Here is a 19,077-nt window from a genome sequence, read left to right as displayed (position 1 = left end):
TATATGTGGGTACATATAGGAATCATAAAATATAAAGAATATATACAAAATATATGTATTTTAGAAGTATAAAGGGATATATAAATATATATATATGTATTTAATATAAGAAATATAAAGGTATGCATACATATATATATATGTGTTTATAAAAATCGAAACGTATATAGATATGTATTTATTATGCATATAAATATATATTGTAGAATATATAAACACATATATATAAAATATAAAATATATACATAAGAAAAATATGGATTTTAAGATATAAAGAATATGTATAAGTACATGTATATATATATGACTAAAGTATGAAAAATATGTGTAGATATGTACATAAATTAAAATGTGTATATGTATATATAAAAAGTAGGTATATATCATGGACGTATATTTATATATATGATTAAATCTAAAATTAGATGGTATAAATGAATATGTAATAATAATAATAATAATAATAATAATAAATTTGTTAAGAAAATAAACAAAATAGCAGAAGGATTAGATTAAACAAAATTCGGGGGGTTCAAAACGCAAATAAACGAAAAGGGAAGGACTGCTCTGAACAAGCATAAAACATGGAGGGACCACCAAAGCAAATGGCCCTTCCTTTAAAACGACGTAGTTTGGGTAAGAATCAAATTGAAAACGAAAAAAATTTCCGGGTAAAATTCAAAATATTAAAAGAACCTAATTTTAAAATAATTAAAAATAGGAAGGGCTAAACGTGTAATTAGCCCTTCAGTAAAAAAACACGCGGATCCCCTAAGGCAGACGGGTTGGGTCTCGGGTCTTATGCAAAAACGACGTCGTTTTAGGGGATTTCTGACCCTTCCAAAACGGCGCCGTTTTGAATCCTTATATAAATCAAAACCCCTAAAAAAAATCATTTCATCCCTCTTTTTAAAAAAAAAAATTCAGAACTCTTTCCCCCACTCTCTCTTCATGCCCTCCGACGATTGGCTTTTCACCACCGTAGTTGTCCGTCGCACCGCCACCGAAACGGCGGCCAACGAAGCGCAACAAAGGGTTTTTAAAAAGCCTATCCTTCGGGCGATTTGAAAATCGGGTCCTTGAACCCCTACGAGCGCCGAGACAAGGGCTCAGAATCCCTCCTTCAGATCCGGGCCGACGACGGCGAGAGAACCTCCGTCGACGGAGCCAGAGAGCGATTCAGGTGCGCTCCTTTTTTTTCTTTTCCTTTTTATTGATATATTTTTTAACGGATTTGTTTAAAAATAAATGAAAGTAAACGAATCAAAAAAGAATAAAATGAAGAACACAGCAACCTTTGTTCCTTTTCTTATTTCTGATGTGGTTTTCTTTTTTTACAAAAAATCCCCCCTTTTTCTTATTTGATACGTTCGGCTTTATAGCCGAAAGAACAAAAAAAAAGATTCAATCTTTCCCCTGTTTTGTGTTGTCTGCTTCTCTCTTTATTGTTTGCAGGTGTAGGGCGATAGAGGAGACGTGACACGGACGGGGTAGGTGCGCCGTTTGCGCCGACGGGGCAGAAGTCAGAGACCCTAGCATGCGGCGCTGATGGAGGGGCTAGGGTTCTGAAACCCTAGTCTTTGTTGGGTTTGGGCCTTAGTCTGTTGGGCCGTTCGGTTTTGTTGGGTCAATTGGGCCCGGGCATAAAAATTGGGCTTGTACAGGCTTTATCACAACTTAAGCACGATATATTTGGAGTGATCGCAAGCACTTAATGCGATAAGGAAAATCGGCCCCGAATGGTCCAAAGTGACGAGCAAAAATGGACAAAAGAATTGAGCATTCACCAAACTAGAGAAGACGGTAACAAAACCATCTCTAAAATCACTTGTAAAACTAAGGTTACATGCATAAGCAAGACTAAAAAACGTGTTACAAGAGTAGACAAAAACTTCTAAAACTAAAAACCTATTAAACAATGAAAAAATAAACTAAAAAATATATAAAACTTATGATAACAAGGGTCCAAATCGGCTCATGAAATTATTTATTATTCTGAAAAATTACTGGTGGCCGATGAAGTTTTAACGAACATAGGCGTCGTCATCTGTCTATCACAACTTGTGAAGAAAATAAAGATACTCATAAAATATATCTACAAACTGAAAAGAAAGAAGACATGTAGAGTGAATGAGAAGAAAAAAGAAAAAAAGGATTGATGGGAGGGAGAAAAAGGCGGGCGATAGCTAGCCTGAAAGCTGGCAAGATAATAAACAAGGCTTGAAGGAAAAAAAAAGGAAAATTTTATATTAATGCAAGAAATGTAGAATTATTATGATATTGCATTTTTAATGGAGTCATCATTCAATTATTAAAAATGTATCTATAACAAATTATGTAAAAGTTTATATAAGCATATAATATGTTATGCAAAGAGAATCACTTTGTTTAGTTGAATTGTTATAACACATTATACAAAATATATTTTAATTTAAAATAACTTCAGAGGGAAAGAGGAGTGAAGAGTTGCCATATGTTTGAGGAGATTCAATTTTGGTTTAATTTTATATTACATTTTTTTTAGTATGCACTAGTGTACGTTGATTTGTCAATTTAATTTAATTCAAATAGCTATTACATACACATAACAATTAGTTTTGATTAAACTTTAAATTTCATACAAAAAAAAAATGATAAAATCGAAAGATAAAACTATAAACGTCGGCCACACAAACCTAAGAGCTCTTTATTCAAAATGCAGAAATCAACAAAATATTCCTCACAATCCAACTTCGCATAGTAAAACAATTAGGTGAGGAAATCAAATCGTAATATCTTTTTTTCCTTGAATCAACACGAACCGACTTTGTTGAAATCTTCACGATAGCTAATCTGTTGGGTTTTTTGACAGCAGAGGAAGAAAACAGAGAACAGAACAAGACAATGAAGCAAGCTGCAAGAATAATTTACTTGCTCACAAACGTGCAGCAAGGAAGCAATCTGTTTTAACCATTGATATGCTTAATTTTTCAATAAAAAAAACAAAACATTTATAGCCAACTACATCAGTTATTACTACCTACTACCACTAAGTAGCCTACTAACTTTAAAAACATTGCTTGTACACAGAAACAAGCCACCTAAATTAGTCATTCAACACCTAAACATATCAAGCTGTCATCAGCTTGTTCATTTCCAACTAGGCTGATTACAGTGAAACTAAAACAAAAATCTTGCTGTTACAGCAAGCATACGTGCTGCAGCATGAACAATTGCTAGCACGTACTTCATCCGGAAGTATTACAGCAAGCATGGTAGGCCAATTTTCAACATAATCACATTGCCTGAAGATGTGATATGCAAGAAAATTGGCCATTGTTGAGTAACGACAGGTTGTGATGCACTTTCCAATAAAAGAAAACCAAGCGCTTAGCCAATAAGAATTTATGTAAAGAACAACAAAAATTGTCAACACCACAACTACATAAAAGACCAGAAAGCTCACACAAAAAACATGTGTCTAGCAAACTATCCTCTCCTTCATTAATTGGCCCACTGATTACTGGGCGGGAACATGCTGTGCAGGTAAAAATGAGTCTTTGAATAAACTGAACGAGCTATGAAACGCTCCAAATGCTCATTAGTAGGGTAAGTTGCTGTTGATTAAAAGGTTGTCACTGACACTTCTTTCCATAAGGCATGCTAGAGGAAAAGTCACCCGCAAACAAGAGAATTAACAATTAATGCTGGCCATTAAATAAACAGATTCATATATGGACCAAACATCAGTAATTTAGTACCTTTTCAATGGACCGTGTCATCTAATGGATTAACCAGAGCATGGAACCCAATCTACATTTATAATTGTGGGATTTGATACGTAGCTGATAATTGGCATGTGTTCGACCAAGCACGTTTCAGTGGGCCACTCATGGTTGAACCTTTTCCTCGATGTTTAGTCATTCTGGAGGAATTTTTATAACATGGCCAACATCGTCCTTCCTGGTTCAACACTTACAACTTTATTTTCTCAAGCCTTGCCCATCTATGGTTTGAGTCTTACAGAAGAACCTGCATTAAAGAAGGTCAATCCCGTGCTTAGAAGTAAGATTATGCTTCCAGTGATATATGTCAATTCATGGACATTGAAGAATAACTACCATATAGAAGCAAAGTAATGAATGGCATGATAAGGGACTTTAATTTCAACTATTTAGGTCAAATGAAAATTATATTGAGAAATGCAGTCATCTAAACACTTCAGAAGGCAAGACACAGAAAGATGATGACAACTGAAAAGAATAACTGGATAAGGAGAAAGAGATGTACTTTCACTACTGGCATAAACTAATTTGAACACAAAACATCCAATAGTTCATGTAGTGAAATGAGCAAAGTTTTAAAGGCCCATCAATGCTTTTCTTAGGTTTGGACTTCAGACAAAAAGAAGGAACAACTTTTGGACCTTGAGGAATGTAAGATACCAATCAAGAGAGCCAATAACCTATGGCTACCTGTCATGCAATACCGTGAGCACCAAGTTCTTTATGGGGACATATATCATTTGTGCAGAAAGGTCCATTGGAGAAATTTAATGTACTTGCTACCAATTATCAAACAAAAAAACTTGTGTTGCTGTAGCTACATCCATGTTTTAACTAAAAGCATTATTCTAAATAAACCAAGTAGAAACACTAATCATGTGTTATTAACAGCAAAGCAAATTAATGTTGCTGTTACTTACCATTTTACCAATAATCTCCACATGAGCAGACCCCATACCTGAAATGGTGGAATCTCTTTATATCTCTCAATATGATCTCTCTTTGGCTCATCTTACTAGCACATTTCATCAAAGAATGGCAATCTCCACATACTCTTAAGTTCTTCACTATCCTGATAGTTGTCCCCGGAGGAGTGTTCATTAAGGCAAAGGCAAGCGCCAATTTCTCACTGTGACTTCCTAATGCATCTTCCTTCTCTTCTTCCTCAATATTATGAAGAACCCACCCAGTTTCAGGCATATATCCTTGCTCTCTTGCACCAGAACATTTAACTTTACAATCATCATTTAGATTTTATATGGATTTTTAATAAATGCATTTCTTACATAATTTTTTATCACAATATACAATAAATCTAATTATTTAAGTATTTTTAATTTCATAAATAGAGATAGTATTGATAAAAGTACCATAGAGATATTATACTAAGAGTCAATTAGCATTATGCTTTATTTACTTAAAAAATTGACAAATTAGTCATTGTATGTTAGATCAAACAATAAACTGGTTTTTTTTGTTAAAAATTCTATCCATTTGTATTGCTAAAAACTAACATGGATGATGAGATACCCAAACAGTTATATATTTTATGTTGATGTAAATGGATTGATTTTTAACAACAAAAATTGATGGATTTTTAAACAAAAAGACCTATTTGCTCTTTGATCTAACGTGTATAGCTTAATCTGTCCATTTTTTTTGACAGAGGGAGCAAAATGCAACCCATCTTTTAAAGTGCTAAATTTCACTAAAGGGAAGAGAAAGAAGTGGCACAAGATGATAAGTTGAAATTGAAAAAATCTAACAACGTTAATTAGATACCTAAATAAAGTACAAACTTAACTAATGAGTTTCAAGTTTAATATATATGTGCAGAAAGGTCCATTGGAGAAATTTAATGTACTTGCTACCAATTATCAAACAAAAAAACTTGTGTTGCTGTAGCTACATCCATGTTTTAACTAAAAGCATTATTCTAAATAAACCAAGTAGAAGCACTAATCATGTGTTATTAACAGCAAAGCAAATTAATGTTGCTGTTACTTACCATTTTACCAATAATCTCCACATGAGCAGACCCCATACTTGAAATGGTGGAATCTCTTTATATCTCTCAATATGATTTCTCTTTGGCTCATCTTACTAGCACATTTCATCAAAGAATGGCAATCTCCACATACTCTTAAGTTCTTCACTATCCTGATAGTTGTCCCCGGAGGAGTGTTCATTAAGGCAAAGGCAAGCGCCAATTTCTCACTGTGACTTCCTAATGCATCTTCCTTCTCTTCTTCCTCAATATTATGAAGAACCCACCCAGTTTCAGGCATATATCCTTGCTCTCTTGCACCAGACACTATTTCCTCTAATTTCAAGTATATTTCTCTTGCACGCTTATGATCATGATCACCAGCTACAAAACTATGCACTTGTCCATTGACTTCAATATAACTCCACCCCGGATCTTTGCCAACAGCTTGATTCTGCATCAACATTCTTACCCTCTCCACATCTTCCCATCTACCAACTGCTGCATAAACATTTGACAAGAAAACATAGCTCCCAGGATGTTTAGGTTCAAGCTGAAGGAGCTTTTCTGACACTAGTTCTGCCATTTTAATATTTTTGTGAGCTCTGCAAGCACAAAAAAGTGCTCCCCATGCCACAAAATCAGGACTTATAGGCATCCTTTGTATGAACTTCATTGCTTCATCCAGTCGGCCTGCCCTGCCTAACAAATCAACGACCAACGTATAATGCTTCATGGTTGGCTCAATGGAGTAATCAAACCTCATGCTGTCAAAGAAGTTAAGCCCAAGATCTACTTGTCCAGAATGTGAGCATGCAGTCAGGAGGGCAAGAAAGACCACCGCATCGGGTTTTATTCCTGCAAATACGACAAACTTGAGTTTATTCAGAAAGATTAGAATAAAGGGTTGAGCTCAATGAAAACTACTAAGTCCACACCTGAAAACATCATCTTTTTGAAGCATCGGATAGCTTGTCCATAAAACCCATGGGTTGCCCAACCCCATATCATGACACTCCAGGTACGAATGTCCTTCTCTTTTGTTACTTCAAAAACCTTACTAGCAGACAGATTATTCCCACACTTTGCATACATATCAACCAAAGCAGCAGCAGTTGCTTTATTCAACCGAAGCCCATTTTCCACAAAATAGTTATGGATACGGACTCCAGCTTCAAGTGCACCAATTTTAGCGCAAGCGGAAAGAGCTGAAACAAGAGTAAGATCATTCGGCCTTAAACCGACCTCCAACATCTTAAAGAACATGGATAACGCCTTCTGATGATCTCCATTCTGTGAAAGCCCATTAACAATTGTAGTCCAAGAAACCACATCCTTCTCCTTCATTTCATCAAAAAGCTGCATTGCTTTGTTCAAATCCCCATTTTTCATTAGCCCATTTATAAAACTATTCCAAGACCCAATATTCCTTTCAGGCATAGCCTCGAAAAGCTCCATAGCTTTCTCCAAATCCCCCACTTTACATCACCCATTAATCAACACATTCCACAACAATATACTCTCACTCTTGTTTCTCTCAGGACTTTCATCAAACACTTGCAACGCAAAACCCATTTCCTCGAGCTTCACATACATTTCCACTAACGAAACCCGAGCGAACGAATCGAACTCAACCCCAGATTTTATGATTCTCCCATGAAGGATCAGACCAAGGAAACGAAGACCCAATCCCGCAACAGACTTGAGCACGAAAGGGTATGTAAGTTAATCAGGGCGAACTCTATGTCTCAACATGAGAAGAAAATGTGAAACTGAGGATTGGAAATGGGAATTCTCCGTCAAGCCACGAATCAAAGCATTGAAAAGGAATAAGCTTTTGTGGTGAGAATAGTTGAAAATAGAGAGCGCGTAAGGTATGGATTTGAGGGAAGAAGAAACGGAGATTAAGAGGGTGGTGAGATTGGCACTGGAAGAGAGGTGGCGGCGCAGGATTTGAGCGTGGATTTGCCGGAGTTGTAGGGTGGTTTCGGAGGATTTGATGAGAGAGGAGAAATGGGTTTTAAGGGGATCTTGAGATGATGATGATTGTGATGAATCAGAGCCATTAGAGATGGAAGAAGGCTTTGGGCGTTTGAATTTGGAGGAAGAAGAGGTGGTTTTAGCGGGAGAAGAGTTTCGTTCAAAGAGTAAGCGAAGACTTTTCATTTGAACTGTTATTGTCAAAATAGGCTTTGTGCTGGGGAATTTGCTCATAAAATCAGGGTGTAAATAAATCACTTTCTTTAAATAGTTTTTTCATTTTAATAATATTTCATTTTGATCACATGTTAATTTGGCTAACGAAAATGCAATTGTATATTCATTTTAGCCATCTACTTTTAGTAAATTTTCATTTTGCTCCATTTTTTTAATTAATCTTATTTTTCTAATTTTTTTAGAATTTTTTAAGAAATTGAGTTATTCATAAAACTCAAGCAATTCTCCGTGGAAACCCAACAAACTCATTGTAAAAATCCAAGTTTTTTTTCATTGTTATTGGAAAAAAAATTAAAATTAATTCTATATATGAAAGTAAAAGAAATTAAAAAGATAAAATGATTTTCTTGTAAAAAAATTAGGTTTTCTTTTCATTGAAAAAGCTAAAATTAATTTTATAAATGAAATAAAAAAAGATAAAATGACTATTCCAATAAAAACGTAGGTTTTTCATATAAAACTCCAAGTTTTTTCTATAAAAACCTAGGTACTTGCTTGTAAAATTTTGAGTTTTTCTTTTCTTTTTTACCGAAAAATAAAATTAATTCTATCTTATGAAAATTAGGTGACTAAAATGAGTGTAATGTAATATTTACATTAGCCAAATTAACAACGAGTGACTAAAATGAAAATTTACTAAAATTGAGTGATTAACTATATAATTTAAACTTTTATTTAAGTGTTTTTTTATAAAGATGAAGTATAAATAAGCCCTTAAACATGAAAGCTCTAACCTTTAGTTTTTATACATGAAAGCTCTTAAATTTTATATTGAGGTAAAAATATTTTAAAATTTGAGGTTTTTATCTTAACTTATTGTTGATGCAATCAACTTTGACTAATATATGATAAAAATATTAATTTTAATTTCCATTGAAATTTTGAATTGTTACAACTTTTAGGCTTTGAAGACTTGCAATTGCATAATGGGGCAACTTTAATTTAGTTATGATGACTAATTAAGGGTGAGTAAATTTTGATTTGATTTGAAAAATTCGATAAAAAATTCAAATTTCAAATTAAACAATTCGAGTTATTCGATTTAATCAAGTTATTCAGATCAACTCAAATAAAAAAATTAAAATTTTTAGTTTAACTCGAATATGAATTACACGTTTCGAGTTATTCGAAAATCCGAATACGAAAATGTAAATTTACGTCGTATTGATAAATGTTTATATTTTTTAAAGTTAAAAGTTAAAAGTCAAAACCATTAACTTAAAAGGTAAAATTATTTCGTTTTGATAAATGTTTACCTATTAAGTTACAATGCAAAACCATTATATTGTTTATATAGTTAAATAATCTTGTACTTCGTCTACCAGTTAAATAATCAGCCCATATAAACGCAATATTGAGTATAAATAATAGGATTCGTTAATTCGACTTGAAATTTTTTGACTCGATTCGATTTGATTTAAAAAAATTTAAATTGATTTCGATTGCTAAAATAAGATTTGTTAACTCGACTAATTCAAAATTTTTTAACTCAATTCGATCGAATACTCACTCCTGTCTCTAATTGTGATGGTGAGTATAGATATAATCTTATTAACTTCGGAAGTTGTAGTATTGTTTAATTTATACATAAAAAATAGTATTGCCTCGTTATGCACTTTATTAGACAAATAGAAATAATATATCAACATAAAATTTAAAAGAATATAATTTTTTTTCTAGAGAATTTAATTAAGTTTATTATGTATATAAATATTTTAAATATTTTAAAATAATTAATTTTTTATTTAATAAATTATTCTCATACTTTTTATATCAACATTTTCATGACTAAAATTAATAATTTAGGAGTTTATTTAACTAAAAAAAATAAGAGTTTATTTATACAAAATCTAATAATTTAAGGGTATTTTTAATATATTATCCTTTTTATAAAATTTATAATGGGAGTTAAAAGAAAATTGATTAAAAAGTGTTTATAAATAGTTGAAGTAAAATTGTTTGGCCTAAAAAAATAAATTATTTTGATTAGCTCTCATTTGATTATTTTTTTTCGAGAAATTATGTCTTATTATTTAAAAAGATTTTACTTAATTTCTTATATAAGTTAGAGAATTAATTTACTTCAAAATAAAATAAATCTTTTTGTTTTATAAAAAGGTTACTTAATTACTTTTGTTGATGACTTTTTTTTTTCTATCCTCTCTTGTGAGGACTATTTTTTATAGTATGATTTTTTGACATGACATGTTAGGAGTAACTAAATAATATGTATAATAATATGTTATTTCTCTTAAGCTTGACACATACCCTTAGAGATATTTGTACTGAAATCTCACGGTATGTGAGGTAGTGTCGCAAGGTGCCGAGTTACTCCATAAAGCTGGCAAGTTGGAAGGTTAAAAAATTGGTGAGTGGCAAGTCATATTCCCTTGTTTGGGTCGGACTTCTGACGAGGACAAATTAAATCTCAAGTCGGGTCGTGATACATTTTATATCAGCTTTCAAAGAAGTTACCAAATTTTTATAAAAAAAAATTACCAACTTAAAAATCATCAAATATTTTTTAATTTATTAAATTTAAAACACATGATAAATGTGTAAAATTCTATTAGCTTTATTTATTTATTTTCAATGAAAGTTTTATCTTATTCAAAAAGAAAGTTTATCTTATTATCTATTTTTAAAAGTATTTAAGCAATTTCTAAATCGGAAAAGTGAAAATGACATGAATCGTGAGATTCCTCCGTTAACCGCCACCTGTCATTCTCCGTTATACCTTAGACTCCCCCAAATAAAAACTCCCGAAACTGTTTTTCCCTCCATTTTCCCGAGAAAATTACCCCTAGCTAGCAAAGTTTCCCGGGAAAATGATTCGATCGGCGTGAAAAAGAACACTCTAACCGGGCGAGATCCAGTACCATGAGGTCGATCTATGATCCCTTTTTAAACTTACAGAATCGAAAGCTTTCCTCTTCAATTATTTCATGGAAAATCGAGAACAAGCCCGAGACAAAACCCTAATTACCGACCCGAAGAAAATCAATGCTGCACATGAAAATGTGCAACTAATTGAATGGGAAGATTTCGACAACGAGCTAGCTAGATTGTGGAGTTTAACTTCTGCCCTTAAGGAAGCTAATGAGAAGAAACAAAGTCTTCAAGAGAAACTCCAGTCACTAATTCAGGTAATGCTTTTTTTTTCTGATTAAAATTAGGTTATCTTTGTGTTTGAAAATTATGTTATTTTAGCAAACCAATTTTGGGTTTTTGAACATCAGCTGAATTTGGGTAGAGGAAAAAAAAAGGGGTGTTTGAAGGGAAAGGGAAACTGGGAATATATTTGTTAATTGGGGGGTAATGACTTGAGTGAAAAGGTAATAGGGATATTGTTGAAATTTCAGAAACTTGGAGTAGTAATCCAATTTATATGCTACTGTTTTTCCTGATTTAGAAAATAAGGGAAAGGAAAAAGAAGAATAAACTTTCTAAAATAGTTGGATCAAGTGATCAACAATTGAAACAAAGTTTTTCTGGATCCTTAATGTAGTAATATTGTTTAGTAATTTTATATGTAGTTGTAGAGAGCAAGGACCCATAATATGCTATAATTTTAGCTTTCATGCTCAATGTTGCTATTCTGAAATATAGTAGGATCATTGTTTACCTAATTTGCTGGTTTTACCTCTTGTTCCGGGAACCGATATGCATGATATGGATCACTGTTTCACATTGAACTGGATCATCGTGGTAGAAGTCCCAATTCCCTGAACTTGCCGAGCTATGAATCAAGTTGAAGTTATAGTTTTTTCATTTTACATAATGTTCCCTCACTGAAGTTTTCAGCTGTGTTTGATTGATAAGTGGTATGCTATTTAGTTGTAGAGTGCAAAGAAAATAGATTTCTGGTGTCTGCACCCAAATTACTTACTAGTTTGGGCGGTATAGGTTGTGAAATTGTTAAAGCCAATCATTTCAGTTTGAAATATAATGATTTCTGTTGGGTTGCTCAAATGCTTTAGCAAGAACACGAGACAGAAAAACTGTCAATTAAGCTTTACTGGGATAAAGGGCGATGATAATTGTGTCGGTGAATGGAACTTTTCCCTTACAAAATCTTAAATATTCAATCTGCGTATTCTTTTTAGTCCCAAAAATAACAATGTCAATTCGCATCAGTTCCCTTATCCTTCATTTAGTTTCATTTTGCTCTTCTACTGTAAGAATAAGTAAATTGTTTTCCTTCTTATGTCCTTATTTTTGGAAATTGAGATTTTTGAGCTCTTTTCTACCGTCTCAAAAAGTTGACATGGCAGTCACTGTTTATTTGGCCGAATGCCCGGGCTTTAATGGGCTAAAGCCAAAGCTTATTTCGAGATTTGTTGCTGTTTGTACCAGATGGATTTATTGTTTCAATTCATTTTTTTTTCCTTTTCAGATTTTTTTTCCAGTTTTCTGTTTTATAGGGCTCTTAAAGTGTTTCATGTTGTCCATTTAAAGGCGTTTAAGAATTGCATTTGCATTCTTCTATGTTTATTTTACTTTTACTAGATATTGCACGTTGAATTGTTAAAGCCATATGACACTTCAAGGGGACCTGGTGAGTGATAATTTAGTTTTGTCTTCTGTGACCTAATTAATTGGCCCACTGATTAATGGGTGGGAACATGCTGTGCAGGTAAAAAATGAGTCTTTGAATAAACTGAACGAGCTTGAGGAAATGCGTGAGAGACTCGAGGCAAGGAAAGTAGTTATGGCAAACATGTCAACTCATTGCAAAGTTGCAACAGAGGATGCTAAAAAACAGGAGGAAATGCTTAGTACTGAAGTAAGATCATTGTTGGTTGCTGGTACCTCTCTTTCTGTAGCAAGGAAGTGATTACAGGTGAAGCATTTTTATTCTAGCTTAAATTAGCTTTGGAATTTCATTTTTATATTACCATGAATTCTGAATTTATGATATATTTGAAGGTTTCTTCTTATTCAGCTTTAGATGTTATATATTCTCCTCTCGGATCAATAAGACCTCTCTCTTTGCACCTCCACCCCCTGTGAAGGTGGTTGAGGGGCTTAGATGAGATGATTCTCATTCTATGAATTCCTTTGCATAGTCAAGGGTTATCCCCTTCTTGCTCTCCTACTTCTTTGTATCTTTTGTTAGATAGTTGGTTGGTAGTCTTGCATGCGTGGCATGATTGATTATATGTTGTTTTTATCACAAGAAGCAAATAGATTACTCACTGAAGAAAGGGGTTGTGTTAAACTTAAAAATGTGCAAAGGAAGCTTCGAGCAAGGCAACAATATATGATATCACAAGTTTCATTATTGTATCCTGTAAAGATCTTGGTTGGACCTGCACAGGAGCAAGAACTTGAGTCCTATTCTAGCAGTAGTAGATTAGGTAATGTGCTAGTAGTTTTGGATTGCTAATGCTTTGCAATAAAGCCAACATATGGTCAGTGTCGTCAAGGCATGCGCCTAGGCATGCCTACGCCTTAGTTTTATACAACCAAACGCCTTGGACCCTTCCAGGTGAGGTCCATTTGATCAAGCGTATGCCTGGTGCACCTAGGCACACCTTTTTTGTAAGGCAATGGGCATTAGAAAAAGCCTGCCTTGTTGAATTTCTCAATATTTTATTTTATTTTTTACTGTTTTCATTTGATACACCTTTACTAATAAGAAAGGGATAATATCAAACTCTATAATTCTCAATATTTGAGCATTCACCCATAAAAATTTTGCAAGTTTTGTGGATAAACCAGACCACACTTTAGAGTTTACTATATATCTTAAAACTTTTATGTTGTAGACACACAGACTTGCAAAAACTCTCACATATACATATTGCGCTTTACTGCACTCAGGCTAGCGCTTCCTTTTGTGCCTTGTGCTTGAGGCAATATAAAGGTTAGCACCTAGAATGCGCCTTGCGCCCTAGACAACACCGCATATGGTTTTAATTAGCAGCCAGTCTCCTCGTTTTGAAATCCATGTCTTTCCTGTTTAGTTTGTGGTTTATTTTTATAATCTTAATTAACATTTATCCTCTCACTTATATCATCGAGAACCCGTTGTGATGCTTGTTATATTTCCTCCTACGTTTTCTTTTTTGTTCTTGAGATTTTGGATGTTCAAAATGGTTTGAGGAAAACTTTACCAACAATAGCAGCTTCTTTCTCTTGAACAGTTCCTTCTTGCAACACTGGGAATATCTATAAATGGCATGCCTGGATATCCATATCCTTTGATATCAAATATGGTTGGTCCAATATGATGTTTTACTAGGGGAGAATAAAATGAGTTATTTTTGTCAACTGGACAAGTCTTTTATGATTCCTAAACAGCTTAGGGAGTACCATTACCTATCACTTGACTCTTCTTTTGGTTATGATGGTTGTATTCAGTTATTCCTTTTTTAGATATCTACTATTCAATTCTCCTCATATCAAAACAATTTTTTTTGCTCTTGAATATTATGAACTTTTTACATATCTCTTACTTTCATGATTATATTTTTTTGAATTTTGTTTTGACTTTCACAAAGAGGTGGTGTCTGGTGATGTATTGATATGAAGTTCCTTTGTTCCTATCTTCACTAGGGAATCCTTCTGCATCAAAGCCCGTCAATCAAGGATCGTTGGCAATTTTAGGTCTGAATCTCACCTTGCTTCCTTTTACAAAGATGAGTTTTTTCACTGACAAAAAGGAGGTTCAGAGATCTGCAACTGCCTTGGGATTTGTTGCACATGTGCGTTCTATTTCTTCTGTGAAGTTATCATTTATTACTGAATTTGTTTTTTCTGATAATATCAAGCTGTGGATATCAAGTTTTTTGACCTACCACCTACAATCCCTTGTTGCTTGAAGATGCTGTAGTAATTTTTAATTGCTAGGATGGTAATATGGTATAGTGGGCTGCATCTTGATTGCTTGTTTCTCATGCTGAGGCTATAATTTTAATCATACCTATTATTGTTTCTTGTTTCCTGTTATTTCATCATTTGCAGGCTGTTTCACTAATTGCATCCTATTTGCAAGTTCCCTTGCGTTATCCTCTGCGCTTGGGTGGTTCTCGCTCATATATTAATGACCATGCGTCTTCAATAGACCCTGCATCTTCTGATTTGTCATTGGATACAACACTTTCAGCAAATGTAAAGCTGGCAGAATTTCCGCTGTTTTTAGAAGGTCAAGACACGACAAGAGCAGCATATGCTGTGTTCTTGTTAAACAAGGTAAGCTTTTGCATATTAGTAATTCTTTTTCCAAGATGAATTATTCTCCTTTGGCATTTTTATGTATAGTATTGGATTCAAATGGTCTGCAAAGTTAGCTTGTCAATGCTCTTCAATCCACAGGTTGGAAAAACAGTGCATGTTTGTTCGTCAGCATTTGCAGCTCATTTTATGTCATTGATAGTGGATAATCTTGCTTCCATTATCATTAATATCATGGTTGAATTGTTTGGAAGATATTGGATTTACAATATCTAGGTTCTTGTGATAGACACTTAAGACTATCTATAAACTTCACCGGCAGATTAGGTGAAGGATTATCAACAAATTTGAAAAATGTGATTGTATGAGCCCATTTTGCCCGGGCCTAGTGCAAAACAAAAACAAAATAAAAATAATAAACCCAAAAGTAACAGCCCATTTACAAACCCAAACTCTGACCCAAAATTCAAACCCAAACAAATCAAAATCCTAAAGCCCAAATGGCCCAAAATCTAAAACATTTTTCAGCAAAATTCAGCAGCAAACCCTAGCTGGCCGCCGCATGCCTCGCGTGGCCTCCTCGTCTGCCACGCCCAGCTCTCCATGCCACCATGTCGGCCACCTGCTCCTCCTCCACTACCAGCACCTCCATACCCTGCAAGATCAAGACAAAAAACAGGATAGAATAATAGAAAAAGGATGTAAAATGGGTTATAAAACCCGAAATGAAAAACGGAAACGGGGGGTTTTTTTTTTGGGGTTCTTCTTCTTTTTTTTTGTTGGTTTTTTCGGCATTTGAATACAAAAAAACAGAAGTTAGAGTTTAAAAAAAAATACATAGATCTCTGAGATAGCAAGCATTCGGAAAAAAGGAAAGGCAAACGGAAAAGGTTACTTTTTTTTCGATTTCTATATACATATCTATACATTTTTGAAGTTAATATAAACCTAAAATCTATATATTCTAAGACCAAGAACAAATAACAAAAAAAAATAAAAAAAAATATTTTTTCCCTTTTCCGGCCACCGCGTGCGGTGGCCGGCGCCGGCGCCGGCGAGCCTCCGGTGGCCGTCCGGTGACCGGCCCCTGGCCGGATTCCCCTCCCTTCTCTCTCCCTTCTCTCTTCCCTCTCTCTTTTTTTTTTCTTTCCCTCTCCCCAAATGATTTTTTTGGTTAGTTTAGGCCTTATATAGTCCTCCAAAACGACGTCGTTTTGGGGGCTACACTTAAGCCCCAAAACGACGTCGTTTTGGCCATGCCCGACCCATCCGACCCGACCCGCTAGAGGATCCGCGTGTTTTCATTTGAATGGGATATTTATGCGCGCAGTCCTTCCGCTTTTTGATGCTTCACAATTAAGTTTTTTATGGTTTTCAATTTGGCCCTATAATTTCTCGCGCTTTTCGATTTAGTCCCCGCCAATGTGCTGCGTTTTAAAGGAAAGGAATAATTGTTGTTTCGGTCCCCCAACGTTTCACGCGCGTACAATTAAGTCCCTTTTCTTTGTTTTCATTTCAAATTGGCCCCACAACTTTGTTTTTAATTCAATTTTAGTCCTTTTTTTGTTGATTTTATATCTTTATTAAATATCCTTGTTATTTTTATATTACCATTATTATTATTATGTATTAGTATATATTTTTATTATGTACGGGTATACCTATATATATTCTCATATTTAATTTTTTTATTTCACTTTATTTTAATATTTTATTAATGTTATGTTTGTTTCTTTTATATTCCGATGTTATCGTTATTATTATTCTTATTATTTTTATTAGTTTATGCTTTGTTATATATTTATATATTTATAATACGTATATATACTTGATATATTTGTATATACCTCGGTAATATTATTACTAGTTTTCAATATACGCATATATTACCTAAATATTTTAGTATTATGTAAATATTTTAACATTATATTATATATGTATTTATATATTACGTATGTACATATACCTTTTAATATTATATTTTGTATTACGTAAATATTATTTTAAATACTGTATTGTATATATATATATATGTCCTTAGTACCACGTTACATATATATTGTGTATATACTTGCTTTCTTACCCTTATTATATTCATTGTTAATACATTTATTTTTTTTATACATGTATACGTACCCTTTTTTTTATAATATTATTTTTTACACATATATGTATATATTTATCTATGTTTTCATATTCTATAATATATATATTTCTTATTTTATGGCTTAAAATTATATATGCATATATATTTTTACATAATTGTATTTATTGTCATCATTGTTATTTGGTGTTTGTTTATTTATTCGTGTACACTTGTGCTTTTTTTTTAAATGTTAGTTCTATTTATTTATTTGTATGCCTTGTTTATGTAATCGCCTCGTCATTTCATTTTGCCTATTGCATTGTTGTTACTCACTTTACTTTGCTCACCTTGTCGTATTCGTTATTGTTTTGTCAAGCATTGACACTAAACACCAAAGGAAAATTTTTCTAAATAAGACAATATTTCGCGTTTGGAAACTCGAGAAAACGTGCCCTAACGTGCTGGGTTTCGATTTCTCGTTTGACTAAATAGCCAAATATCCTCTTAAAGCTTCAAAGTATGGTTTCATTAAACTATAAGGTGATCTTGGTTTCGATGGTTTAGAGTATCGTGTCCTAACGTGCTGGATGTGATATTCCTCCGGAACAAGAGAATCTTATGTTTCAATTCACGATATCAGATTTTCTTTTAAGAATCGTATTTTTTTTAAACTCTTCAAATTTTTAATTTTCGACACTAAGACACTAATTAATCAACTAGGTACCAATTTTGGGCGTATCGAGGGTGCTAATCCTTCCTCGTGCGTAACCGGCTCCCGAACTCATTTTTCTGAATTTCGTAGACCAAAATCGTTGTTTAATAAAATTAAATCATTTATTAAAAACAACCACTTTTTTGAGGTGACCCGATCACACCTCGTCAAAAAAGGATTGGTGGCGACTCCCGTTTTCATTCTTTTTTTTTAAATCCAAGTCGACCCCGTTTTCATCCAAAAATGGTGTCAACAGCTTGGCGACTCCACTGGGGAGAATAAGAGAGTCAAGCCACGTGTTGATTATTTCTTGTCTTTTTGTTGAAAGTGGAAAATTCGATTTAAATTTACGATCCTCCATTGCATCTCTTTTGTTTTGAGTTATTTTTTTATCGTGTTCTTATTTATTTTATATCTCTGCACATTGCATTGCATGACCGCTGGTCACACCTTTTAAGTGGGAGTGAGAAACTACGCCTTCGTGAGGTTTTCACCTCCGCATGGGATAGTGAATCGCTTCCGGGATACATCCGTACCTATGTCTTCGTGAGATTTTCATCTCCGCATGGCCATAGGGAATGTATTCCCCTGAACTGAACTCGGTCCATATGAGCCTATAATGGGTGAGAATCGAGGAATCTGCTGGTTCAGGTACCCTTACTTTAGAACCAAACCACACATAGCGAGCCATAAGAACCCACCGAGATAGAGCTATTCCAGACCCTAGTGCTTACCGAATAGATGCTTTATTATTATTGTTTACTTTAAATCCTAGATCTAATTTGCTTTGTTTGTGATTGCATGGCATTTTCATTTCAAAAGAGGTGTCGATTCACGTTCAGTATAGATAGAAAGCTTATCATGGAAAAGAGGTTTCTTGATAAAGTAGAAGACAATGCAGCCGTACGATTATGGGCTGAGACGATGTGGAGAGAAAAGGCGATAGTCTTGCAGAAGGGTACGTATCAGAGTTATGGGATTTCACCCGTATCAGCGTAATCCAAAATGATCTTCGAAATGAAATGAAATATGAAATATGGGATCAATGGGAAGCAGATGTTTTACGGGACCAAGCAGGGGACTTGCCTTACCTACTTGGTATCAAAGTGGACAAGCATTTATTCCGAGCCCT

The 19,077-nt window shown here is 33.8% G+C and overlaps 2 protein-coding genes, 1 long non-coding RNA gene and 1 pseudogene across 5 annotated transcripts in view; 2 read left to right on the top strand and 2 right to left on the bottom strand.

The window, feature by feature from the left end:
* The window catches only part of LOC121214429 (uncharacterized), a 92,144-nt gene that overhangs the window by 36,907 nt on the left and 36,160 nt on the right, over nt 1-19,077 (bottom strand). The gene's annotated exons all lie outside the window — the stretch shown is intronic.
* Nucleotides 1-19,077, top strand: part of LOC107943934 (receptor like protein 21) — a 184,041-nt gene that overhangs the window by 145,615 nt on the left and 19,349 nt on the right. The window lies entirely within an intron of this gene.
* On the bottom strand, nt 2,906-7,976 carry LOC107924674 (pentatricopeptide repeat-containing protein At1g04840-like; annotated as a pseudogene).
* Nucleotides 10,657-15,479, top strand: LOC107924714 (uncharacterized). The gene is made up of 6 exons (XM_016855283.2): nt 10,657-11,114; nt 12,605-12,811; nt 13,148-13,328; nt 14,530-14,678; nt 14,938-15,165; nt 15,289-15,479. The coding sequence occupies exons 3-6, from the start codon at nt 13,232-13,234 to the stop codon at nt 15,421-15,423; spliced, it is 609 nt and encodes a 202-aa protein (XP_016710772.1). The 5' UTR covers nt 10,657-11,114; nt 12,605-12,811; nt 13,148-13,231; the 3' UTR covers nt 15,424-15,479.

This window comes from Gossypium hirsutum, chromosome D02, assembly GCF_007990345.1.
Source record: "Gossypium hirsutum isolate 1008001.06 chromosome D02, Gossypium_hirsutum_v2.1, whole genome shotgun sequence".
Classification (NCBI taxonomy): Eukaryota; Viridiplantae; Streptophyta; class Magnoliopsida; order Malvales; family Malvaceae; genus Gossypium; species Gossypium hirsutum.
The sequence above is the reverse complement of the archived record's forward strand: the minus strand, read 5'-3'. Positions and strand labels throughout refer to the sequence as shown.

Coding starts and splice junctions, on each gene's coding strand:
- LOC107924714 (XM_016855283.2), top strand. CDS start 13,232: ATGATATCACAAGTTTCATTATTGTATCCTGTAAAGATCTTGGTTGGA. Junction 13,329..14,529: donor TTCTAGCAGTAGTAGATTAG/GTAATGTGCTAG, acceptor TATCTTCACTAG/GGAATCCTTCTGCATCAAAG. Junction 15,166..15,288: donor CTGTGTTCTTGTTAAACAAG/GTAAGCTTTTGC, acceptor TTCAATCCACAG/GTTGGAAAAACAGTGCATGT.